Here is a 27,508-nt window from a genome sequence, read left to right on the forward strand (position 1 = left end):
TGCAATCCAGAATACTATACCCAGCAAAATTATCCATCCCCTGGATAAAGAAAAACATACCACAATAAAAACAATTTCTATTTGCCTCATTTCTATCTGCCTATCCAGCTCAGCAGAAGGCATGAGAAGGAAAACTTCAGTCTGAAGAGGTTAACCACATCCAAGAATACACAAGAAATAAATAATCACAGAAGAGTAAATCAAAAGGGAAGAAATATATACACCATTACAATATAATAACAGGAATTAATAAACACTGATCATTCATAACTCTCAGTATTAATTATCTCAGTTCTCCCCATTAAAAAAAACATAGATATACCTATTGGATTAGCAAGCAGGACACATTCTGCATCCATGAATCTCACCTCACCATGAAGGATAGACTCCACTAATAGAGGATTACAATATATAAAAGAACTAAAAAATTGAACAAAAAGAAAACAAATAACCCATTTAAAAATGGGATACAGAACTAAGTAAAGAGCTCTAAAAAGGTGACAATTAAATGGCTGAGAAACTCTTAAAGAAATGTTCAACATCATTAGTTATCACTGAAATGCAAACTAAAACAGCTTTGACATTTCATCTTACACTACTCAGTATGGCCAGGCTCAGTAAAACAAATGATAGCTCATGCTGGCAATGATGTAGGGAAAAGGAACACTCACTCATTGTTGCTGGAAGTTCAAACATGTACAGCCACTATGGAAATCATTGTCTCAAAGGCAATATTCATACACTCTTGCCTGTCCTCTGGCTTTTGTAATCTTTCCACATTCTATTGCATTGTTCCCTAAACTTGCAGAAGAGCACTGATACAGATGTACCATCTGCAGCTGGACATTCACAGTTTCTTATTCTAGCAGTTTCCATAGCAATGCTTCACTGTGTCATCACTCCATGCTGCAATAAGAAGCTTCTCTTCTCTGAGTTAAATAGAAGTGTGTGCGCGCGCGCGCACACACACACACACACACACACACACACACACACATTCATTCAAACATACATAGAAATGAATATAAATAAATTTTATAATTTAATTTTTCATATTATATATATATATATAGAGAGAGAGAGGTTTAACCACATGAACATTACAAAACAGTTATCAATAGGTTTTTATTGGGACATAGATTTCACTAAACAAGGGATTTGTATAAAATCCCAAGCATGAAATTTATTCTTTGGAGCAGTACTCCAACCCAACCAAGAGACCAGTTGGTTAACACTTAAATGATATTTCCAGTATTGCACCAGTGAGAATATTTGACTCAAGGTCAATAGTGCAGACTTGCAGGGACCAGTATCCAATAAGACACTTGATATCTTTCCTTCCCAAGCACTTTGGAAAGTGCCTTGTACCACTGTAAAAACTAGCCAGTGTGTGGGGAGGCAGATTTTGTTAGTTCAAGATTGATTTCTCTGTGTCCTATAGTCAAAATATGTGCTGTCTACTTCAATAAGGCATTATCATCTAGTTATGAAAGGGACCAAGATCAATGGCAAAGACTTGTATTGGCTTATTCTACTGGGACCTATCTGGACAGTAACTAGTATGGAGGCAAACTTACTAGTTGAGGCGCTCCTTAAAAAATGTACAGAAGATGACTGCCTTTGACGAGCATCAAAATGAATGTTTCAGTTGTGTAAAAAGGTGAATGACATGGAGTGGTGGGAAACCCACACCCACTCAAGCTATTCTGTCTCATTCCTCAGCCTTTGAGGAACTAAAATTGTGGGACAACATCCAGAGATGTGGTACAGAAAAATATAGATCTTGGGTAAATTCCCATTGAGGAAAACTAGGAACTCAATGAGACACAAAACTCCCTGTCAGTCCTTCCCATGTCTGCCTCCAGAGGTCGAGAATAAACAAGGAAGTATCTCCAGTCTCCACAACATTCACTTATCACATTGGAAAGAAACTTAATTGCCTTAGATAACTATTCCCTTAGGGGGGGGAATATTGAGAAAATTCATGTATGATCATGGTACATGGATACTACAGGTGAAATGATAATTGCAGGTCTGAGGGGAGGTGAGGTCACAGAATCATAGACCCATATATTAGGTACTGGCTGCCTTGCTCCCACTGACCTCCTGATCTCTGGGGCCATGGCACTGAGATCAGCATCCTAGTAAGAAGAATATAATGAGTGTAACTGATTGCCAGTGTCAGAATCCTGTGTCTCACATATGGGGAAAACTGTGAGCATTAATGGGAATGGCCATACCAAAAAAAATGTAAGTTATAATATTGATGAGATCTGAAAGTAATAATATTCTGTTGATAGCATACACATTTTTTAATGCATTACTCTTTTCTACAAAGTTGAATATATGACATTATACTAAGACTGTTGTTTGGATTAAGGTCATTGCCTTTATTTCTAACCTCAGTTGTTTGGAGCATTTGTGCCTTTCCTGTTATTGAGAGATTGTTGCCTCTTCACAAATAACTCATAAGGCTTCAAATTCATGCTGCATTATAATGTCTGAAATGTTCTAACATTTACTGAGATAGCTCAACATAAAGTCATATTTTAATTAACTGACAAAATAAGAATTCACAACTACATGGAATTTCATTGCAGCAAATAGATCAAAAGATCAACTCACAGACTAGCAATAGAATTATATAAAATTAGGTGATGTGTTCAACTGTATTGCTGGAAGAAATCTATAAACTTGCAGGTGTGAAGAGTGGTGGTTCACTCTCTCTCTCTCTCTCTCTCTCTCTCTCTCTCTCTCTCTCTCTCTCTCTGTCTCTGTAACTACTCAGCCAGTTTTTTAACCTAATTTGACTTTCATCAGAGTGTTGACTCATTAAAAACTTGAAGCTTTGACAGTAGTTCTAGTGTACTCATTTTAATAACTGAAATAGCCCTAAATGCTGCCACATATGCTGTTAAAATTGAATAGTGTGCTTTACTTCTTACCTATAGCAGAGCTATATGTGTATATGACTTATTATTTCAAAGTTCATAAAAACAGCCTACCACTTTTCCAAGGAAAAGAAAAGCAGCTGAATATTTCTAATAGGACTCACTGTGAATGACACAGTACATGTCAGCCTGGCATCATTTAACCATACACTATCAGGCTGACAGCTGGACCTGACACCATGGCACCGGTGAGGTGAGAATAGGAGTCATCTTTTTGTCACAGACTGTGGTTGGAGTCCTGGGCAATTCCTATCTTCTCTACCATTTTCTATTGTTTAACTTCAGTGGGTGCACATTAAGACCCACAGACTGGATTTTAATGCACTTGACTATAGTCAATGTCTTAACTTTGTTGTGTAAAGGAATGCCCCAGACAATGACATCTTTTGAGTTGAAAAACTTCCTTGATGACTTTGGATGCAAAGGGCTTTTCTACCTCCACAGAGTGGGTAAAGGTGTGTCCACAGGCAGCACTAGCTTCCTGAGTGTCTTCCAGGCCATCACCATCAGCCCAAGGGACTCCAGGTGGGCAGAGTTTAAAGGAAGAGGACAGAAACATAGTGGTACTTCCGTGTATCTGAGCTCAATTCTGTACATGTTTGCCAGTATTCTTAATCTTGTGTACTTGAGATCAAAATACAAGAACAACACAGTAAAACCTACTGGGTATCTGTGCTGCTGCTCCTACTGACAGAACTAGTGACATATTTTATGCAACATTCCTGTCAGTTCCTAATTTTCTCTTTGTGGGGATCATGGTCTGGGCCAGTGCCTACATGGTCCTCATCCTGCACAGGCACAAGCAGAGGATGTAGCACATGCCCAAGGCCAAGGTCTCCTCCATATCTTCCCCTGAGTTCAGAGCTACCCTAACCATCCTTCTCCTGGTGAGCACTTTCCTATGTTTTCACACACTCTCCTGCATTTTTATTGTTTGTTTAATGTTTTCTATTCATCACAACTTGTTCCTGTTTGAGTACTTGCTGCATTACTTGCTGGGTGTTTCCCTACTGTCAGCCCCTTCCTGCTCTTGAGCCACGAGTTCAGAGTGTCCAGGTGTTTCTGCTTTATCTCCATAAGGAATGGATAGAAAAAAACTTAAGATGAACATGTGATTTAAAAGCTTTTGCACAATGTTATTGTTTTCATAAGTACAACATAATCTTGTAAGTGGAGCAGAGCAGTCATTTAACGTAGAACCAGATATTTTATTAAAATAAGCCTTTTCATTGTGAATATGTGTGTATGTATAAGTACATATATTATGTTCATACATATGTGAGAATATATTTATTCATATGGCATTATTTATCCATCACTCAATATTTCCAAATACTGTTTGTACCTTATATAAGTGTGAACTCTTAAAAAGAAGACTAAATAAAAATCTAAATTATGTATTTTGTAGAATTACAAGTGTGATAAGACGATTTGGCACGAAGGTAATATATTTCATATTTTATTGCTATATTTGTGAGAAACTTGTTAAATAAATATTTTCATTTACCTTTAAGTTACTTTTTAAGGTACATTTCCTGAAACTGCCAAAACTGCACAACGAAGCACTATGCACTTTGAACATCTCTTATGAGTTTTATATCATAATGAACATGTATTAATTTAAATCTCCTTCTCTCTCATTCTACTTTGTTTCATTTGTTCATTTCTCCTGTTGATATTCATTTTCATAATGCTTCATTCCTGCTTTTAAAATTATCATCCTACTTTATGCTTTCTAAATGGATTTATTTTCCAACAAGATACTCTATGGCATTAAATCATATTGTTTTCATTTTTACTGTAGACATTACAAATATTGATAATATGTTGAGCCCCTGCATGTTCATCTGCCATAAACTGCTCAGGGCTTTTCTAAAATTGGACACACCTCTGCGTGCTGCTTGCACATGGACACACACTGCTGTCAGTCTCTAAGAAGCCTCTTCATATCCTGCTGTAACTAAACCAAGTGTAGCTACTATTATGACAGACACTGCACAGATTGCCTTCCCATTTTCATTTTATTTCCAGAGCAATTCACTATGGAATGTTTTATATTGCATACATTTTCATGTGTTTTTCATGTTTTATTTTCTCATGGTGGTGCTTGTATCAGATCCTCAGTTTAAGGTTTGGTCTTTCAGTGCCTGTGTGCAATGGTTTGGAGAGTATTTGATATATTAACCAAATATTTTCTCTATTGGAAGCATTGTCCCAGTGTGAAGATACAATTAGAACAAAGGTACTTAGAATTCCCCAGGTCCCTCTTTAAAAAGGCTTGTGTGCCTTTGTCCCAGGTTGTCATAGCCATTTTGGGTGGATGATCGACCCCTATATGCTATTTCTGCAGAATAAGTGCTCTTGTGTTTGCAAACTATTTGAGTCCGGGGTCTTTCTTCAGTGATTCTCAGATCCTAACATTAAAAAACATGAAGTATAGTCACTATTGTCTACTTTAGAGTCTCTGAACTTACACATCTTTGTGAGCATATGTGTCCAAGGACCTGAAGCTCATGAGTCAAGCAAGACTGGCTGGTCAGCCAAGTCTGGAAATTCTCCTGTCTCTACACCTGCTGCACTGTTATTACAAGTGCATACTGCTTTACTGCACTGTTATTACAAGTGCATACTGTATTGCTGCTCTACCTACTCATGTAGGTGTTGGAGATCAAGCTCGGGTCTTGAGCCTTCCACAGTAAACATTTTAGCAACTCAGCCATCTTTACAGACCTAGAACCTATTCATCTCATACCCGAAAATTTGTATATTTTGACCAATATTTCCTCATTTCTCTTACTCTTCAGTACCTAGGGTTTTCCAGACTTTTCTGGGATTCTAGAAATTAAGCTTTCTTAGATTCTGCATGTCAGTAAAAATGTCTCCCTGTGTTTGGTTCATCTTAATTCACATGATGCCCATCAGTTTCATCTGTATTGTTGCAGTTGATAGAATTTTTATTTAAAGTTACATAAAATACTCAACTGCTTGTGTATGAAAGGTTGCAACTGTATGTTTCTCAAAGTCCTACAGATTAACAGACTTATCTCATAAAAATCCTGACAATTATATTCAGGGTTTTAATTTTTAATACACTCCAAAGGCTTTCACAGAAGAGGGAAAAGGAGAAAGCAGAGACAGATTATATGCATCTGGAGCCTCTGCCCAATGTCCTTGTTCATGGACAAGGGTCTCCAGGATGTTAAGGGAAATCCCTTAGCATGAATGGGAGGGCTCAAAACCCCTCCTTTCTTCTCCCCGCCTCTCTAAACCACTCAAAACTGACCATCACCCTGTCATTCTGGTCCTCTTTGATGGATTCACACTCTATAGGGGTAGATATGGCTTATTAATTTGAGAATTTCCACCTTGGGCAAGATAGGTATGAGTAAGATGGAATATAAACCGTGCCCTGAAATTTGGCTACTTTGAGAATTTCAGCTCCACCTGTGTGCTGAAACTTCTTGATTGGACTTCTAAACCCCCAAAGGGTACTCCTTTCTGTTGTGAGCTGCTGTCAAAATTAAAACCCAGTGAATGACATCGAAAGGTTCTATAAGCCATCTTGCTGACATCACTTCTCCTGGAATGTTAGAATTTAGAATACAAACAAAATTACAATCAATATGACTACTGCAAATTGACAATTAGGGAAGTGGTTAGTGAAAATGAGCAGGGACCTCTAACATGCACACTGTGAACTCTTCCGCCATCTGCCCTTCTTCTTCCCTTTTCGTTTTACAGAAGACAGGAGGAGATGCTCCTTCCAGTACATGAAACTCAAGATGTGAGTGAACCACACAGCCAGGCCTGTCCATCTACATCCAGTTTAAGTCCATAGAAAAAAAGGTAAGTGTTCCATTCAGCTGTTAACCCAAACTTGCAATGGTCTACCTCAGCTGTGGTCAATATGTGTTTTCAGTGGCAGTTTATAAGAACAATGTTTTTGTCTCCTGTGCTAAAATTGTGAGGCTTTCCATCTAGTTTGTATTTGACCACAAAGGAAGTGAATGAGTGCTAGGGGACCAAACAGTAACTTACAATCTGACCTTTACCATAACCTTAATTGCAAGCTCTAGCTGTCCTTCTCTGCAAAGTCACATCTTACAGTTTCCAATATTTCTCTGTCTGTTAACTTTTGCAGTGTACTAAAATTGCCAAAGCCCTTCCACAGTCTTCCACATAAGTGTTAGCATGCACATTTCTTCCTTGAGACCTCTCTAGACATCACTATACTGTATGAAGTTTGAAATGAACTTAGTAAAAATAAGCCCCTTCCTTCATTCCTAAACACCATCCTCAAAGCCCTTCTTTTTCTTTTGTTATTTGTTTACTACATGCACACCATGGTGTCATACTTTTGTCTATTCCACAAGACCACTCTGCTGCATGCAACTGACTACACAACATTAACTTTGAGGTAGCCTTAAACATTGTGGGCCAAGCCCCAAAACTATGATATTATACTCACCTCAGATAGACACCATTTTGCCTTTTTTTTTCATTTGTGATGACTCTCAGATTGTTTCTTTGCTATTGTGGAGTTTGTACATCTTCCAGGTAGTCTGCATTGCTTTGAAATGGTAGGATTAGTCTTGAAATTTACAAAGATCCATCTTTCAAAGAGGCTTTCCTAACATTTCTCTTGCTATTTGATTGTCATGGTCTAGTTAGTGGAACACACTACTCAGCTACCATGTTCTGGGACTGCTTTGTCTCCATTTCTGAAAATAGTACCTCAAAATACGTTATGTCTATAATTACAATCTATATCATTTTGAACAAGCATCTGAATCAGATCTTCCTATGCCTGAAATATGAAAATGTTTACCCTATAGATTTCTTAATTTTTAAAATTAATATATAATTACATTGGTTTCACCATTCCCTTTCCTTCCTCAAACTCCTCCCGTGTATCGTACTGCTCTTTCTCAAATTCATGGCTCTTTTTCTTTAGTTATTGTTACACATACACACATGCACACATGCACACATGCACACACACACACACACACTCACACACACACACACACACACACACACACACACACAACCTACTCAGTCTGTATAATGTTACATATATGTATTTGATTTCCAAGCTGATGGCTTTATATTGCATAACCAGTTGGGGGTGCTCTTCCCTGGGGCAGACCATTTCTCTTGATCTCAGGATTTTTAGCAATCTATAGTTCTTTGTCCAGGTTTGGGTCCAGTGCTATTTCTCCCTTTTATGTTACCATGTCTATTGAGGTTGTCTTTGTTCAGGTCTTGGTTAGGCAGCCATATTGATGGGACTTCTTTTTTTTTTTTTTTTAAGATTTATTTTATTTTGTATACAGTGTTCTGCCTGCGTGTCAGATCTCATTACAGATGGTTGTGAGCCACCATGTGGGTGCTGGGAATTGAACTCGGGACCTCTGGAAGAGCAGCTGGTGCTCTTAACCGCTGAGCCATCTCTCCAGCCCCTTGATGGGACTTCTTGAGTGTAGATTTCTTGACATTTCTAGGAGACAAAAATTTGACAGCAGATTTCGTGTTCTTCAGACTCTTATAATCTTTTTTTCCTACTCTCCCATAATGATCCCCAAGTCTTAAGTGCAGGAGTTGTGTTGTAGATGTATCAGTTATGAGTAGGTACTAAATAATATCTTTTTGTCTTCATTCAAATTGACCGTGTTTTTCTGTAATGGTCTCTTCCTGTTGCAAAGAGAAGTTTTTTTGACTTAGGGCGAAAGCAGCACTAACCTGTGGCTGAAGGATAAATATTTAGAACGTCATTAGGAATTATGCTGGTTTACTAAATTTGTGGTAATAGGTTCTCCTTCGAAGTTCATCCTCAGTAGCCTTGGGTAGCTGGCTAGGTTTCCAAAATATTTATTTAAATCTTATAAAGAAGAGAAGAATGTCAAGTTCTGTCTATTGCAAAACAATGTGGCTGGGGCTTGTTATCTGAAATATATATATGTTTTTTTGAGACAGGGTTTCTCTGTGTAGTTTTGGTGCCTGTCCTGGATCTCGCTCTGTAGACAAGGCTGTTCTGGAACTCGCAGAGATCGGCCTGGCTCTGCCTTCTGAGTGCTGGGATTAAAGGCTTGCGCCACCACCGTCCAGCTATCTGAAATATTTTTATAGGTATCTCTGGCTGTTTTCTAACTCGTAATTCTATCTCAGCCTCAAATGTTATTGGATTAACAATAATACTGTTAATCTACCTGCATGCTACCACAGAAGTACTGAATGATCTCTGAAATTTGTAGATAATTTCAAGTGTAACACTTAGTGCTCATTTCATTGAGCCCACAACAATAGTCATCTTTGTGTTTCCAGCACAAAACAAGTCTGATATCTTTCACAAAGTCAATATTTTTTTTGTTGTTTTTTTTTTTTTTTTGTTTTTTGAGACAGGGTTTCTCTGTGTAGTTTTGGTGCCTGTCCTGGATCTTGCTCTGTAGACCAGGCTGGCCTCAAACTCACAGAGATTTGCCTGCCTCTGCCTCCGAAGTGGTGGGACTAAAGGTGTGCACCACCACAGCCTAGCTTCAAAGTCAGCATTTTGTCCACTGTTATGGCCAAAGCAGCCATGTTGCTTCTCTCCCATTGGATTTTTAATATTTCTCCATTTGACCCTCTTCACTCTTTTCTGTCTCTCTGTATTTGGTATCTTCCACCATCATCTTGCTCCATCTCCTTCTCCCTGAGTTCTCACCTCTCTGTCTGTGTCACACATATGCAGGTCACCCTACAAACACTCCTGATTTCCCTCCATAGATCATGACATGATTAATAAAGTTCACAAATACTTTAAAGCTTTTAAAACTGTACACACTTTGTGGAAGGTTACTGAAAGCTATTTCGAATTGTTAGCATTCTGTTCTTTTTCTTTGAGCTATGCTTTATTATTCACTTTCTTCCCTAAAAGAGAAAATAGTGAAGTGTTTACTGAGATGAGAAATCAAAAATACATAGATTTTGTGTATGCAACCCCCAATTAAGGAAGCAATTGAATGGCAAGTGTACAGCTCACTAAAAATCCCAGAAAGACTTCAGGATTCCCTTTCCCTGGATACACATAAGTCTGCCTCCAAGGATCTTTTCTTTTTAAAACTATCATGTGGGGAGAAAGTTAACTTGGCAAAACATTCTTGTCTAGACCTTTGTACCCTTTGCTACTGAATATAAAATGATCATTTCAAGTCTGAGAGAAGGTGCGGTCACAGAATCACACAGATCCACAGATCCATATCTCAGGCACTATTTTCTTTTCTACAGATTTCTCCTAGTCATAGAGACCATGGCAGAGATAGAAAGAATGGACGGGTTTTCCAACTGTCACGCGAGGAGCAAAGTGTGGATGGGAAAGCTGTTCCAGGCATCTGGGTAAGTGATCTTATGAGAAAAAAGATGTAGACTGAACCTGTTTGGATAGCACAGCATCACAGGAGGCAGAAAAGGATCTGGCAATTGAGTTCAAGGCACAAGAAACAATGTGATCTTAGACTCATGCTTGATACTTGCTTCCCTTGACTCAAAGAAATTTTCAGACACAATGTGGGTGTTGCTTCTTCAAAGTCTTAATGAAACTGTATTTCTAACATGCTTATGTGTATAGTTTGTTTGCTTGCTCAGCTTCCACTACAGGAATCTGAATCTGAATTCTAAGTTCCTTAGGTCGATGCTTATGGTTTCCCCATGCATTGTGTAAAAGGTGGACAATATGTAGAGGAAGCTTGTAGTTGTGGGCATGCATAAGGAAACTGTTTGAGTAGACAGTTTTCTCTAACTTTTGACACACAATGAAGGTAATGGAGATGTGAATTGTCTCCACCCTGACATCATCGCCTTTTGTTATGATTACGTTGTTTCCCTTCTAGAAATCCTGCAAAGAAATCTTAAAGAAAGAAGTTCAAATGGATATTATATGCTTCTTATACCAGCACTAAGATGTGTATCACCTTGTTTCCACTTGTTTAAAAGCATCCTCCGTATTGGAGAAAATATACGCTCACCTAGCGTGGTGGTCTGGTAGAGGAGTCTTGTGTGAGTGTGTAGAGCCATCTGGAATTCTCTTCTTGAACTTCTCAAAAGGACTGTGAACTTAACCCTGTTCTAAGAAATATCTATTATATATCATGGAAATCAGATATCTTCAATTTAAATGAACAAACTCTCTGCCAACACATATCTGTGAGTATGATGACCCTTGTGTGTGGTGTTATTTACATGTCTTGCTTCATAGAAAATGGTCTCACTAACTCAGGTATCAGGTACATAGGCATATCATCAGATCAATAATAATGTTGCTCATGTCTCCCACTCTACAACTGTCTGTGGCTTCTTAAGTTATGACAAAGCACGTAATGACTGATAGATTCTTATCATAGATTTCTAGATATTTGTGTGATACTAAATTCTTTCTTTGAAAACACTATTAAATCCTTGTATTAAATGCTACTCAGTACATAAATTAGCTTAGATAAATTATTAATTGTCAGTCCTAGGACTGAGCTCTCTGTATACAGATGCTCAGTGTTTACCATGGGCCAGGTTTCAGAACTATTACATATTCGTCATTGAATTAAAATACCTGGATGTTCACTAATAATGGTTACTACCTTATGTAATAAATATCTCAACACACAAGAATAATTCTCACTATCAAATATGTAAAATGATGGTTGTTGCAAGCTCATATGAATGTATAAAAACAAAATGCAGGGTTGATGTGTGAGGTACCCATGTACTTCTTTGTAGGGAGGATGTTGGCTCACTGTGCTCTCTATCCATCCTCAGATACGTTCAAGTCCCCATTTTCCCATTTATCAAGCATGAGCTCTCAGAAGCATAACCCAGATAGTCACCACACTTTATTTCTTTAAATAATACTTTATATACAGCAGTTATTGCTATAAAATAATAATACTATTCCAGGGTGATTTGATAGTTTTCAAAGGAAGAGAAAACTTTTTGCTTACAAAACCCGTCCCATCTGAACAAATTTTTAAATAATTTTTCTAAATGAGTCAGTACAACAAATGTATTCAGTGACTCCTCTTGTCTGATTCCTATACCATTAATGATCAATGTGATTAAAAGAAAGTCTTGTTGTGGGATAGTTCTCGAATAAGCACCTTGACACTGATGACAGTGGAAGAAAGCAGATGTCACCAGTGGAACGAAGGCAGAATAATTCCAGCAAGGTCTCAGTCTCAGGTCCAGTTTGCATTATCAAACCACAAGGTGGGCAGGCCAGCAATCAAGATTTTACAGAAGCCTACATTGTATTCAACAGGTTTTTAAAGGGCAATGACATTTTGTTCTGGCTATTTCTCCAGGTCGCAAGTGAAGTCATTTTTGGAAAGCAGACAGTGCTCTAAGTAAATCAATCAATAAATATCCAATAATTGATCTTTTACCTTATTCCACTTCAGTTCACAATCACTGCCTCAAAAGAACAACATATTCTAGATTCCTTTTAAATGGAAAAATGTTTCTTGCTACTTCAATGTAACAAGGTTGAACACATACACACATACACACACACATACACACACACACACACACACACACACACACACACACGAACTGCAATGAAATTGAATCTAAAAATAGTTGCTTTACTATACTCTTTCATGACTCATGTATTCTTTTACCTACATACTCCATCCTTCCACATCATCCAATATTACTATCTTCTAGAGTTCTAAATTTACAAATAAAACTAGAGTCATGCCTGCCTTCTAGACCATGAGCAGAGAGGATGAAAAGACAGTTATGATGTTCTGTCTTGCAGTAGAAACGTATACATTATAAATGTTTCCTACACTAGTAGATGGTTTCTTAGAAGCCTCTTAATAAAACAAGGGTGAAGGAAATATTCATAAAGGGTTAACCAGTGATGGAGAATGTTGAGTTGACTTGATACATGAAACCCATACTTCACCTTCCTGTGCAGGATCCTTGCGCTCAGACCACAAGAATCAACAGCATGGCAGCCACAAATGTGGCAATTGGAGTGATCTTCTTATCACAAACTGTCACTGGAATTCTGGGCAATTCCTATCTCCTCCACTATTATCTGTTGCTTCACTTCAGGGGGTGCAGGTTAAGGTCAACAGACTATATCCAGCATCACTTGCTTACGGCAAACATCTTAAGTCTACTGTGTAATGGAGTGCCCCAGACAATGGCAGCTTTTGGTTGGAAAGACATCTTCTGGGATATTGGGTGCAAACTACTTTCCTATCTCCACAGGGTGGGGAGGACAGTGTCCATCAGCAGCACCTGCTTCTTGAGTGTCTTCCAGGTTATTACTATCAGCCCCATGGGCTCAACATGGTCAAAATGTAAATTGCAAGCTCCCAGGTACATTGGCTCTTCCACATATCTGACCTGGATCCTGTCCCTTCTTATAAACATAGTTTTTCCTGTGCACATAACTGCGAAGTCCAGCAATACAAATATCACAAGTCTAAAAGAGTTTGGATACTGTTCCGCTATCCGTCATGACAAAGTCAGTGACATCTTCTATTCAGTATTACTCACAAGTCCTGATGTGTGTTTTGTGGGCCTGATGCTTTGGTCCAGCAGCTCCATGGTTTTCATCCTCTACAGACACAAGCAGAGAATGAAGCACATTCACAGGAGCAATGTCTCCCTCAGGTCCTCCTCTGAGACCAGAGCCACAAAGACCATTCTTCTCTTGGTGAGCACCTTTGTATGTTTTTACACAGTTTCCTGCCTCATACATACTCATTTAGCTCTTGTCTATCATCCCACATGGTTCATGGTAAATGCTGCTGCAATTGTCTCTGGGTGTTTCCCAACTGTGAGCCCCTTTCTGCTGATGACCTGTGAATCTTCATTCTGTCTTCAATGGGCAAGGAATAGAAAATACTAATCACATGATCAACATGTAAACTATTTGTTTCTGAACAATGTTTAGTTGTTATTCTATCACCTATACATTCTCAGTACATTGGTGAAACTATCATATCATAAAGTGAGTGTGATACATGTGTGAACCACGCACATAAATTTTGCATGCTATATTATGTGTGTATTTGCATACCTTATTTTTTGTGAACAAATAAATGTCTTTAGTTAAATTATTTATCAAGCTTAATAAAACCAAAAATAACATATTAATCTTGATATTATATTTTCATTTTATTTGATTAACTGGTTAAATTGATTGAATATATACTAAATTACTAACTTTTGCTTAACACTTATGTTGTAAAAAAATTAATATAGTGAAACATTTGTTCCTTTTTGTCCTCATGAACAGTGTTCAGAAAATTAACAATGTCTGACAACTGAATAATAAACATTTGTGCCCATACAGTAATGGGCATATTTGAGGGAATTTCCAAAGATTAATCATTCATGGCAACACAATAATGGTTACAGTTTTGATGCAATTTTCTAGGAAATAATGAGTGAGGTTTTTTGGCACTTGTATTATTTTCTTCTTTCTCTGTTGATTATGTCTGTGAAACTTATGCAATGCCACCTTTTCCCATTTTTATAAGTAGTGTGCATTTAATACACAGCTCATAGAATTTTACTAATTGTGCCCATCTTTGTTTGCAACTCTGACATCAGTGATACAGAAAATTGTGTTCTTCAGATTTGCTTCCTGTGGTCTTAAACCCCAAGCCCCACATAGTGGTTCACAAGTACCTCTAGCTCCAGTTCTAGGGGATCTGATGCTCTCTTCTGTCTTCCAACTGATGCTCTTAGGCTGTTCCCAAAAGACTGAGCTCCCTCTGCTCCTGTCCGGACATGCTTATCCAATTTCAGTGTCTCAGCACATTCGTCAAGCCTTCTGTGTCCCAAAACATGAGATGCTTTAACATCACCTGTTGATATCCAGATCTACCCAAGGTTTTCTCAGAGACCCTAATGAAAGGACAAAAGGAACCCAGTTCTGGGTCCTTTCCCAGGAGCAGATATGGAAAGGTCCTGTCTGGAGCTAGGGGCCAGGGCTTCAAACGAGTTAAGTTTCAGTTCCTGGGAACTTGTTTGAAGTTATGAGACCCACGGCTGCCATTTGCTCTGTCTCTGAAGCCCTGTGTTCCTCTCATGCGACATTGTTTGAATAGCCTCTTGCTGATTTTGTTCCACTGTGTGATAGCTTTCCATGAACTCTGCCCCGTTTCACCCCCTGCAAATAATATATGATGCCCAGACTTCTTAATAAACTTGCTTGGCATGGATATGGCTTATGAAAGGCCACCTGACCCCAGATTTTCTATCTTCTTTATCTTCTCATCTCCTTGCCACCTCCCCCTTATGACCCTGTCACTGAAAAATGACAGACCTGCTAGTCCTGGTCAATTATCTGTCATGCATCATCTAAACCATGATTTAACTCATAACCAGCTCCAGACAGAGCCAATCACAATGCCCGACACTCTCTCAGGTGGAAAGGTTACTCATGCCCATTGTCTTCTGTACATTCTCTTTTACACCATGTTTGCTATATTTTTCACAAATGTTATAGAGATTTCAAATAAGTAGCTTAATTATACTGCTGATGACTAAAACAACTCTCTCTCTCCCTCTCCCCTTCTCTCTCTTTCTCTTCTCTCTCTGAACTGAAGAACAGAGAAAGTCTGATGAATCTAAAACAAAAGAATGATACAAAGAATCATTAAAAACAGAATTGGTTCCATGAGATAATAGAGAAGATTGGCACACCTTAATGCAAACTAAGTAAAGGAGAAAAATCAAGCAGACACAAATTACTGAAATTACAAATTGAATTTTAAAAAAGTGGATAAAAATGGATATTTTTAAAATATATATAAAAGTGGATAAAAATGAGTTAGGAAATAATTTGAAAACTCACATTGCAATAAATTCAAACATCACTATTATGAATTAAGTTGTTTCCTTGAAATTTTTTGGTTTTTTTTTTTTTGTGTGTGTGTGTGTTGTTGTTGTTGCTTTGATTTTTTTCTTTCTTTGTCTACTCCAGATACTAATCCTTTGTCTGATGTGTAGCTGGTAAACATGTTTTCATATTCTGTAGGCTGCCCCTTAAATGTTGGTGTCCTTTCTTGTACAATTTTAGTTTCATTAGGTCCCATCTATTAGTTGTTGGTCTTAACCCCTCTGCTATCAGTGACAGTATGTTTAGCCAAGCATATTCTCTATTTTATCCTTTATCAGGTTCAGGTATCAGGTCTTATGCTGAGGCTCTTGATCCATTTGGAGATTTTTGTTTTATGGAGAGTGAGAGATAAAGATCTAGTTTCATTCTTCTACACATAGCTCTCTAGTTTGACAAGCACCGTTTGTTAAAGATGATTTCTTCTCTTGTGTATTCCTGGCCTCTTTGTCAAAAACAAGGTAGCTTGGGATGGAGAGATGGCTCAGCAGTTAAGAACACTGAAAGAGGACTTAGGTTCAACTCGTGGCTCACAAGTGTCTGTAACTCCAGTTACATGAGATATGATGCCCTCCTCTGATTTCCAAGGGTACCAGACATGAAAGTAGCACAGACATACATGCAAAATACCATATACATAAAATCATTTTTAATTACAAATATTTTTTAAAAGTCAGGTGACTATAGGAGTGTGGGCTTACATGTGAGTCCTAGCTTCTATTTCATTGATCAGTGTGTCTGTAATCATATAAGTACCATGCTGGTTTTATTACTATAGCTGTGTAGTATAACTTGAAATCTGGGATAGTGATACCTCCAGTAGTTATTGTGCTGCTCATTATTACTTTAATAACTCTGGGTCTTTTGTGTTTCCATACAAAATTTAAGTTTTTTTTCAATTTCTGCAAAAAAAACTGCTTCCCAGAATTTTAATGGTAATAGTACTGAGTCTGTAGATTGCCTGAGGTAAGATGACCATTTTCATGATATTAATCCTGCCAATCTATGAGCATGGAAGTTCTTTACATGGTTTGGTATCATCTTCTTTTTTTTCTTCAGTATCTTAAAATTTTCACTATGTAACTCTTTCATTTCCTGTATTGGATTTATTCCAACATATTTTGAATGTTGTGAGACTATGGTGACTGATATTATTTCCATGGTTTCTTCCTCAGTGTGTATGTCAGTTGAAGAATGTAAAAAGAAAAGAGCATGTCAAGTTGGAAGGCAAGTAGGGGAGAATTGAAGCTGAGACAAGGGGTCTGTTTGTTCAAAACATATTCTACATATGCATTTAAATTAAAAAAAAACACGAAGGAGAATATATGAACTTGAACAGAGCCAAAACATTGAATGAGATTGAAGCAGTACTAGAATGCTTCCCACAAAGCAAGGTCCAGATGGAGTCCTTGTAAATTCTTCCACACATTTGGAAGAGCTAACACAAGTTCTCATAAATCTGTTTTATCAAACTGGAAAACAAGTGAGGTGACTCAGGCTCAGGTAGACTAATGTTGCATGTTCTCCTTTATATGAAGGTTATAGCTAAGAGTTTTGATATTTGTCTATGCAATTTGGAATGTCTTTGCATACCTGGAAATGATGATGGTCCCAAGATGGATGAGAAAGACTTGATGAAAGTGTAGATAGTGTGACATTTGCTGGGCAAACAGAGGGATGGGAAACTAGAGGTGGTGAGGTTTAAATGGGGATGGGAGTCAGATGTGGGAGAAGATGGTGGGAAGGACAGGATTAACTAAAACGAAGGATTTCGTCAGCACTTGAGGAGCACATGACTTGTCACTACATCTGCCCCTGCTGCTCTCACTTATCACTCACATTTTCAAAACCTTCAGTTTTTTATTTTTAAATGCAGTTTAGGTTTCCTTCTTATTGCTAAGGGCAGTACAAATGGTAAAGTGTATTTTGCGATAGAAGCTAAGTAACGGTTAGCAATAGAATGTGATGTAAGTTCAGAATGACTGACTGTGTAAAGGGATCTAATGATTGGCTATATGAATTATTAGTGTATACAAATCTATTAAGATCTTCATCATACATTTGTCTCATTTTGGTTATCTTTCAACATCGTAAATGATGGTGTCACTCAAGAGCAGTGGTTCACAGTCTTCCTAATGCTGCGACCCTTTAATACAGTTCCTCATGGTGTGGGGACCCCCCACCCCAGCCTTAAAATTACTTTCATTGTTATTTCACAACTAATTTTGCTACTGTTATGAACTGAAATATAAATATCTGTGTTTTCCAATGGTCTTAGGCAACACTTGTGAAAGGGTCATTTACCGCCCCAAAGGGTCGTAACCCACAGGTTGAGAACCACTGCTCTAGACTCACAAATAGGAAATAACTAAGTAGGCTTCCTTGTGGGAGGAAAGAATGCAATGAGACCTCCATAGCTCACTGCTAGTCCTTCACATGTCAGAACTCAGTATTTCCTGCTCCATACCAGTGAGATAGCGTCTTCCACCTGGGATCAAGAATTATAAGACCATCATCTGCACCTCCAATATTCTCTTCAGAGGGAAAGAAAATAGCAATCGTATTTCCCTTTCACCTGAGATGAACAATTCTCAGAAGAGTTCTTTGGCTGTTCACAGCTGCCTGTCCATTGCTACTGCAAGTGAAAAGATAATTGAAGGTCTAAGGGGAGGTGAGGTCACAGAGTCACAGACCCATCCATATCTCAGGCACTAGATACCTCTCTTCAGCACATATAGTGTTTATAGGGGCAATGGAACTGACATCAGAATCCCAGACAAGAAAAAGACTGGTGAGTCTGTCCAACTGCTGTCTGAAATGGGGAGTCCATAAAGGAAAGCTTGTGTCGAGTGTCTTGGTAAGTGACCACACCAGCAAATGGGATTTGGGATTGGACCAGATTGATGACAAAGCCATGTAGGAAATGAGGACTCCTGAGGAAAGTTTAGGCAGCAAAGAGACATAGAGCCCTGATCACACAGATAATCCTGCTTTGCATTTAAAGGTTCCCAGCACTAACAGTTGCTGTTGGAACTTAATCTGAGGTAATGAAGCCTTATCTTTAATTGATTAAAGGTGTTTGAAAATCAATCTGTTACTCAACCCCCACCTCTGGAATCCTAGACTGGATGTTTGACCTTTTTAAGACTATGTATTCTTCCAGTAAATGTTCTCAAGTCCATGTGTGGGATGAAGTTCCCAGCTTTATTTGGTCATCTGTGGTTTTTTGTATAGAGTTGAGGCCTCATTTTTGTGGTGGCTTAGCTGCAGGTATGTATGTGAACCGTGTGCGTGCAGTGACCAAGGAGGCTGGAATAGGGATTGGATTCCCTAAAACTGGAGAAACTCATGTCGTGAGCTAACATGTGGTTGTTGATAGTAGAACCCAGGTCCTCTGGTAAAGCAGTCAGCGCTCTTATCTCCAGCGTTGATTTCAAATTTTTACTAGTGTAGCTTCATCTCATAAATATGCCATTTTTCATGTATGAGCTCTATTATAATATCATTTAGCAATGCTGCTTCAATGGGGAAAGCATTATTTAATTGCACTAATAGCACTTCAGTGTGTCATTGTTTTGTTTCTTATTAATAATATTTTATTAGTTCTTTGAGGATATCATACATTGTTGATCATATTGCTTCCCCATCCCCTCCCAAAACCACTTCACTTCCTTTCCTTACCAACCCAATCTTGTATTCATTCTCCTTCTCTCTCTCTCTCTCTCTCTCTCTCTCTGTCTCTTCTCCTAACTCTATCAAATTCAATTTGTGTTGTCCATATATTATTGGGTATGTGGCTTGCCCTGGAGCCACACTCCCAGGAAAAATACTGATGCTCACTCTCCTAGCAGCTTACCAGTTGCCAATAGCTCCTCAGCTAGAGGTAGGACTTCATGCCCAACTGCTCTCTCCATGCTAAAATTTTATCCGAGTTGAGCTTACATAGGTCTTATCATAACTACAGTGAGTTCATACGTGTAGCTTCACTGTTGTGTCCAGAAAATCCTGTTTCCTTATAGTCATCCACTGTCTCTGGCTCTTACAATCTTTCTATTCCCTTTTCTGTAAGTTTTGATTCTTTTATACTATGTTCTTGCATTGGTCCTACTTACATTATGGCCTGCCTTGTGATTGCTTGAATATTTTTGTGATAGAGTCATCATTCTTGTATTTTAAATACAGAAAAAAAAGTGAGTTCTGAGTAAATACCTGCACTTGGCGTATTGAACAGACTCATCTTGATGTAGGCCCCTAAGACTGTGTTTCTCACAGTTGATGAACATGATCAAATATATCAATGATCAATCTTTATTGGTTTTGGCTTACACAATTAATATTTACAAGCAAATGGATGCTTCTTACAGAAACATTCCATTGAAAGCATAATTATAAGTTATGAAAAGCAAATTAAATACCTAACTTAGAAGATAAAATAGGGTCTCACTGGGGAGCTCATAGCTCTGGCTGGCCTGGAACTCAGTATGTAGATCAGACTAGCCTCTGACTCACAGAATTCCACCTTCCTCTGCCTTCTCAGGTTTGAGATTAAAGATGTACCTCACGATGCCCTGCTTTTAAATACACAACATAAAGAAAAAGACCAGTAACTAGTAATCCTGAAAGCCTGTTGAATACGTGCACTCTGATAATACACAGCCACTTCCTTGTCAGCACCTTGTCCTTTACCAAGCTTGAATTCAGAAACATGTAACGACTCCATGTTCAGTGTTCAACTCTTTTCCTAATATTCATACATGATATCTTAGTAGTGCTAACCTTCTAGAATAAAAAAAAGGAAATTATCTCTTGGGCTTCTCATATAGCCAGAATCTGTTCACTGCAATCCTTTATAAAATTACAGCATATAAGTCATTATCTGTTTATAGTTTTTTGTCTAGGAGTGGGACCCTGTGAAATTTTATACATTCCCCATTAACATGTCTATTGACTTTGCCACTATTACAGACTTGGTTATGCAGCTAATTTGAGGACAGAATATTCCTTCCTGGTATTCTGGCCCTTACCATTTTCCCCTCCCTCTTCCATGGTGTTCCCTAAGCCATAGATTCAGGACATGCCTCTCCCAGGCATGAGCCCCTTACTGGTTGTCCAATACAAAGTGGTCAGCCCTAAAAATTTATACACACAAATAATAAAAATGATCTGTTTACTTTTATGTAACTGTGTATACAACATGCATTAATATAAGCATGTAGTAATAATAACCAAAGAGAAAGATGCTATCAATTGAGAGTGGGGAGGCATGCTAAGTGTTGGAGGGTGGGAACATAGGAAGGACTGAAGGAGGTAAAGGGAAAGGGGAAAGTGATGTGATTTTATTTAAAACAATTTAAAATAAAACAAAATGATGTAATGAACTACAGTGTATCAGTTGACAATAAGTCCAGAGGGATTAATATCTATAGATGGAGATGGTTGAGATACATATGATGTGGTATCTGAAGCCCTTGCCTCATCTTCTCATGCAGGATTCCCCTACTCAGGAATCAGTCACTGATAGGATGAGGGACAGAGACATGGCTATAGGAATCATCTTCTTAATACAAACTTTGGCTGGAATTTCAGGCAATTCCTACCTTGTGTATAATTACCTGCTGCATCATTTCAAGGAGCACCAACTAAAGGCCAAGGACTTTATTCTGGTGCATTTAACTTTAGCCAATTTCTTAACTCTCTTCTGTAAAGGAGTGCCCCAGACAATGTCAGCTTTTGGTGTCAAGTGTTTCCCAGTGATTCTTGGTACAAGCTGTTTTTTTACCTTCACAAAGTTGGCCAAGGTGTATCATTTGGCAGTACCTGCTTATCAAGTGTCTTCCAGGCCATCACCATCAGACCAAGGCATTCCAGCTGGGCAGGAATTAAAATTAAAGCTCCCCAATTCATTACCCCCTTCATATACTTGACCTAGATCCTGTCCCTCCTGGTAAACACTGATATACTTGAGCACATGACTGGTAGCTTGTGCAATACAAACATCACTCATCTAAAGGATCTGAAATGCCATTCTTCTTTTCCTTGGGAGGAAAGTGGTAAAATGTTGCATGTGAACTACATGACCCTTCCTGATGCTATGTGCATGGTGCTCATGCTATGGGCCAGCAGTTCCATGGTTCTCCTCCTGCGCAGGCACAAGTAGAAGATGCAGCACATGCTCAGGACCAAGGTCACTTCCAGATCCTCCCCTGAGAGCAGAGCTACTGAAACCATCTTCTCCTGGTGAGCACCTTTGTCTTCTTTTACACACTCTCCTCCCTCTTTACCATCTATTTAACATTTCTGCTTGATCCTGGTTGGTTGATTGTAAATGCCACTGGAATACTCTCCATGTGTTTTCCCTGTCTCAGCCCCTTTCTGCTCATGAGACATGGCTTCAGTTCATCCATACTTTGCTGTACTTGGATAAAGAATAGAAAAATCCTCCCTAATTTCATAACAAACATGAGAATAAAATTTGAAGAATTTTCATTTGTTTTCAGTCCTATCTACAGAAGTTTAATCACAAATAAGCAATCTTAACATCCATGAGTAGTGATTTCTACAAAGAAATTTTTATGTTAAATACACCTGTGTATGAATACACAGGTGTATATGTCTGTGCATGAATGCATGAGCATGTATTCACTCAGATGTTTATTTTCCATATAGAAATATTATGTGAAAATTAAGTGTAACATACATGCATTTCAAAGGAAAATGAAAAAGTGTGAATTTTAGACTTCAAAAGAATGCTAATTATAACCTTGACAAAGTATATTAAAAATACTTCATTATTTTATGTGTATGGCTGTTTTGTCTGCACACTACATTTGTGCCTGGTGTCTGAAAAGAGAGCTAAGTCCACTGGAACTAGTCCTCAGCTTCCATGTGGGTTCTGGAAACGGAACCCAGGTCCTCTGAAAATCATGAAAACTTAGGCACAGAGTATTTCAACTCAACAACTGAAATGAGTTTGATATTTTCATGAAATGGTGCATGCATTTGGTAAGCACTGACCAATTTTAAACATTCATGCCCAAGTCAGACATACCTTGATCAATAAAATCCCCTGCCTGAACTCCTCTCTGCATGCAACTCCTATATTGAAAATGAATACTGCAGTATCAAAAGGCATCTGCCATACTAAGGGTGGTAACTACTGTGACATCTCACACCATAGATTGGCTCCTCATTTTTTACTTTATATAAACCGTATCATTCAATGTGAAGTCTTTTACATTTGGCTTTTAAAATTCCATGTGCTTTAATTTTTTTCTACACTTTCCTATATTGGTTACAGAATTCAACTACATAAATATAAAATTACTTTAATGTTACTCTATTTAGGCTCATGTGCTATGGTTGAGACATGATTTGAGTTTCTCCAGAAAGTTCCATTTGTTAAAACTTTTGTCACCAGAATAAAGATACTGGTTTGGGGCAGCTTTTAGGAGGCAAACAATAAGAAAAAATGGCTATGTCCTGGATGGGATTAACACTGGTCCCCTGGTTTGTATGAACTTTCACAATAATGAATTGTTGAGAAATAGAGTTTTGGTGTTTGATTCCCTTTGGTGCTTTGATTCTATGAGTTCCACTGATTTTTGCCATTGTTGTAACATGGATTTGAAGATGTCCTCCTGTAAGATGCTAGTTTCCCCTATAAAGAGCTCAGAAGTAGGCATTTGGTTTTGAAAACAGAAATGCAACATTGACTATTTTCAAATTGGAGAATCATAAGTGTTGTGTTTTTCAAAGTGCATGATGGTACTGGTGTAGATTTCTGCTTGGCATGTAAGTGTGGCTGCACTTAAAGGATCACAGATTTTTCTGGATTTCAGATGTAGAGCCAAACAGCCCCGAGAGAAAACATCATTGATTTCCACCATGGAAATACTCTTTTTTTTTTTCTTTTTAACATTTGGCCATACTTTTATTTACTACATATACTATAAACATATTATACAATACATGTTACAAAAAAAAACATTTTTAAAAATTTAACTGTCAAGAAAGTGTATAGTGTTATAATACAATGGCACATGTTCATATTTTATTTCAAATTGGTTTGCTTATCACCCATTTCAAACAATTAATAGTGAAATGTTACTTATGGAAAATTAAAATTATCTATTTGCATTATTAATAAACAATTCCAACAAATTAATAAGAATTAACCATGTCAAATATTAGTATCCAAAAATGGGCTCTTGCAGAAGTGATTACATAAAACATAGCAGCCAATTTCAGTTTATTTTGCTCTGTGACAATGTACATATGCACTTGACTAGGATTCTAGCACTTGCTATTTTTGGAAGATATTTGTAAGAAGTCCTTTGATCTCTTGAGGTCCAATAACTGCTACACCCAGCCAAATTCAACCAACGGTTCGTGTAATGGCTCTGAACATTAGTCACTGAGGAGTTCTTCTGATCCCATCAACACCACACACAATGCAGACAGTACAAGTCAGCATCAAAGGCAAAGAAAATACAAACATTCAAATCAACTGTGACAAGGATTTTCTACAAGTAATTAAGATGCCATAATTTCAGGACAGATTTTTTTTAATTTTAATTAATTTATTTTTTGGTTTTTGAGACAAGGTCTCACTTTGGAACTCTGACTGTCCGAGAAGTAGCTCTGTAGACCAGGCTGGCCTCTAACTCAAAGACCCACCTGCCTCTGAGTGCTAGGACTAAAGGCGTGTGCCACTATGCCTGGCTTAGGAAAACAAGATTTACTGTGCACTGGGATTTACAGTATCTATCTATACTAACTGAAAACTGAACCAAGTAGTCAGGCGGAATATGTCACATACTGCAGATCTGCCACTCAACATCATTGAGCACCTACTATGTACTTAGCACTGTGCCAACATCTCCAAAGTTGAGTTTTAATGTCTTTATCAAGCTTTTACCTTAGAGTGAGGTAAAAAATGTATTACATTAGCGTCATTAGTTTGCCTGTGGTAATGTATGCAATCCTATGCCAACTGGTATCCCTGGTCATGTAACAAGCTTCTGCACTCTGCTCACTCTTTCATACAAAATTTCTACACACATGTGCTAAGCAATGTGCTAGTCACTGCAATACCATGATTTGGTGTATGTTCAAAGAATGCAAGTTCATCATATTAATCTATACAGGACAACTAAGAAGGTACATTATTTTTCTAAAATGAAGTTCAAAGCAACGTATAAGGTATTTCTATTGGTCATACCACACCAGAGACCAGCAAGTGTCTTTAGCACCCAAAAGTCTCATGTTACAGTCTAAAGAAACCCTAAACCACTTGTGGCCTCACAGGCCTATTCTCTGGAGCATCTGACCCCACATAAATCATTCTATACTTTAAAGGGTTTATAAACTAAATTTGGACAAAAGGAAAACCAAATGAAGGCAATTTATAATGTAATGTACTTCAAAAACTATTTTGACCATGTAAAATGATACATAAGGAATTTATGACTGGCACAGTTTTCAAAGTACTAATCCTACCCCAATGCATAGAATTCTAATCTGCCTTTTATACAACTTGCACATGATGCAGAGGGCAGAGTTTGGTCCCTGATACCTTCTACAGGATACAATATGGGATTGGTCCTTCCACTCCAAGTAGAATCTGAGAACTCCTAAGTATCCCATTAGGATACTAGTAATCAGGAGAAATGGCCCTGCCGGATCCGTCCCATCAGCAAGGAGTCTCTTAGCTGTGGTAGCAGTGTGAGCCTATGATGCCCCCTTGGGGAAAGGCAGAAAGCTGGGAGTTTCTCCACTGAGTGAATCCAATACTGGCTTAAAGCTATGCACTGAATAAAGTGCTCTGCACATCCTGCTTCTCATCTGGAATGAAGATATTCACTATCCTAAGAATCAGGCCACTTCAGGTACAGGGGAAGAGAGTAACAAGGAAAGAATCCAAGAAAAAGTATGAAGCATTGACTGGGAAGGAAGACAAATGACTCTAGTAGTGTTCTCAGAATCCTCAGGATTTGAAATGTCAGAATGAGTCATACAATGGTCATGGTCCATAAATGCAAATGCAATCCCACTGGGTAATATTCACACAGTGCATGATTACTTCATGGGAGTGGGAGGGAACAGTCTGCTGCCTTTTGATAGTATGGTTTCAGAATGAAAACAGAACCACTGAAGAAATCAGGGTAAGCAGTGTGTAACATTCTTTTCCTGACCATCAGTTTTCCACAGGTTGATCTATACTGCCAAAGAGAAAGGAGGCAAGGTATTTACCTCTTCTCATACACGCATGGCCACTACCACCCAAAATTGCCAATTCAGAAGTTAACCACACAAGCCCTCCAGTTTCGTACCCTGAATATGGTAAATACGAGTAAGAATGGAGTAATTCAGTCTTTAAAAAGATCACAGGTAACAGAATGCTTATATAAACTAGACTGCTTTTGACACCTGTAAGAAAATTGTATAGATGGCAATTGGGGGAAAAACCAGATTGTTCCCATCTGTCAGCCAACTGTTGAGCTATACTCAGCTGAAGTCCTCATCAGGATTCTGTTGATCCAGCAGACAGACATGTGTGAATGGGAAGTGACCACGTTTGCCATTACACTCCCCTTCCCACTGACCACTCACATTAATCTTTGTAACCTTTACCAGCTCACCGACCTCCAATCAGAGCCGAACTGAGGCGGAGGCAGGTCTATACTTCTCCACGTAAGGGACTGGAATCATCCCCCTCTTTCCTTCGCTGTCCTCTGCATTCCACCACTGCTCTTCAGGCTTATCCCGGATTCTCAGGATGTCTCCTTTCTTAAAGGGAAGATCTTCTTCATCATTCCCATTAAAGTCAAAAAGGGCTCGAACATACTCTGCCTCCTCCTGCCTGAGAATCACTCCACTACCCTGCCTGGATCTGGAAACTGGTTCTATCAATGTTGTAGTGTCCAAATAGTGTATTTTGTAAAATTCCAGTAAAGCAGACAATGAATCAAATTCTTGATCTCCTATTCGAGTCGGGAGGACTCACTCCCGGCGGAGGCTGAGCGGGCAACGGAGGCACTGGAAGGCGCAGGCCGCTGCTTTGATGATGTAGTGGGAGACACGCGAGTTTTCGGAGACGCTGAGCACATAGTCCCCGGGGCTGGTGCTCGAGTCCTGCACCAGGAACACCCCGTGCCGCTGGCCCTGCAATAGCGCCACCGCCTCCTGCCGGCTCAAGCGGCCCCAATACCAGCTACTCCGTTCCTCCGAGTCGAAGTTACCCGCCATGGCGCCTCGCGCCTCCACGCTGGCCCGCCGCCGCCACGCGCGCCCCTCCAGCCTTGGCGCCCGCCGCCCAGCGGACCGGCTCCAGTGTCAGGCTCCCAGCCGGAAATACTCTTATTTTAACAAAATGTCATAGGACATGTTCTGTTGTAGAGTCAACTTTTGTTTTATTGAACATCCCTTCCAATTGTAAGAGATTCCCCTTCACTTCCTTCTAACACATCAATGCATACCTTTCAAATTTATATAAGTGTTACATTCAGAATGAGTTTGTAATATATGTTGGTAATGACTTAAGTTCGACTTTCAAGTGGATAATGTATTGCTTTGGGGGGGAGGGTGTTAAATGGTTTATTAGTTACTTTTTTCTTTTTTTAACATAATTTCTTTATTCATTCTTTGGGAATGTCACATCATGCAT

General features: G+C 38.6%; 1 protein-coding gene, 1 long non-coding RNA gene and 3 pseudogenes across 2 annotated transcripts; 4 read left to right on the forward strand and 1 right to left on the reverse strand.

Annotated features, from left to right (window-relative positions):
* The first annotated feature begins 1,610 nt into the window (after nucleotides 1–1,610).
* On the forward strand, nucleotides 1,611–4,121 carry LOC114686871 (annotated as a pseudogene).
* Nucleotides 4,122–6,622: 2,501 nt separating this feature from the next.
* On the forward strand, nucleotides 6,623–12,023 carry LOC114686877. The gene is made up of 3 exons (XR_003733627.2): nucleotides 6,623–6,797; nucleotides 10,218–10,325; nucleotides 10,820–12,023. It is a non-coding gene; the product is annotated as an uncharacterized LOC114686877 (long non-coding RNA).
* A 296-nt stretch (nucleotides 12,024–12,319) lies between these two features.
* On the forward strand, nucleotides 12,320–13,845 carry LOC114686876 (vomeronasal type-1 receptor 4-like). The gene has a single exon (XM_028861544.2). It carries the CDS (start codon nucleotides 12,871–12,873, stop codon nucleotides 13,843–13,845), a length of 975 nt encoding a protein of 324 aa, XP_028717377.2. The 5' UTR covers nucleotides 12,320–12,870.
* A 7,503-nt stretch (nucleotides 13,846–21,348) lies between these two features.
* On the forward strand, nucleotides 21,349–22,380 carry LOC114686874 (annotated as a pseudogene).
* A 3,434-nt stretch (nucleotides 22,381–25,814) lies between these two features.
* On the reverse strand, nucleotides 25,815–27,090 carry LOC114686875 (annotated as a pseudogene).
* Nucleotides 27,091–27,508: the final 418 nt, after the last annotated feature.

This window comes from Peromyscus leucopus, chromosome 1 (assembly GCF_004664715.2).
Source record: "Peromyscus leucopus breed LL Stock chromosome 1, UCI_PerLeu_2.1, whole genome shotgun sequence".
In the NCBI taxonomy this organism is placed as follows: Eukaryota; Metazoa; Chordata; class Mammalia; order Rodentia; family Cricetidae; genus Peromyscus; species Peromyscus leucopus.

Coding starts and splice junctions, on each gene's coding strand:
- LOC114686876 (XM_028861544.2), top strand. CDS start 12,871: ATGAAACCCATACTTCACCTTCCTGTGCAGGATCCTTGCGCTCAGACC.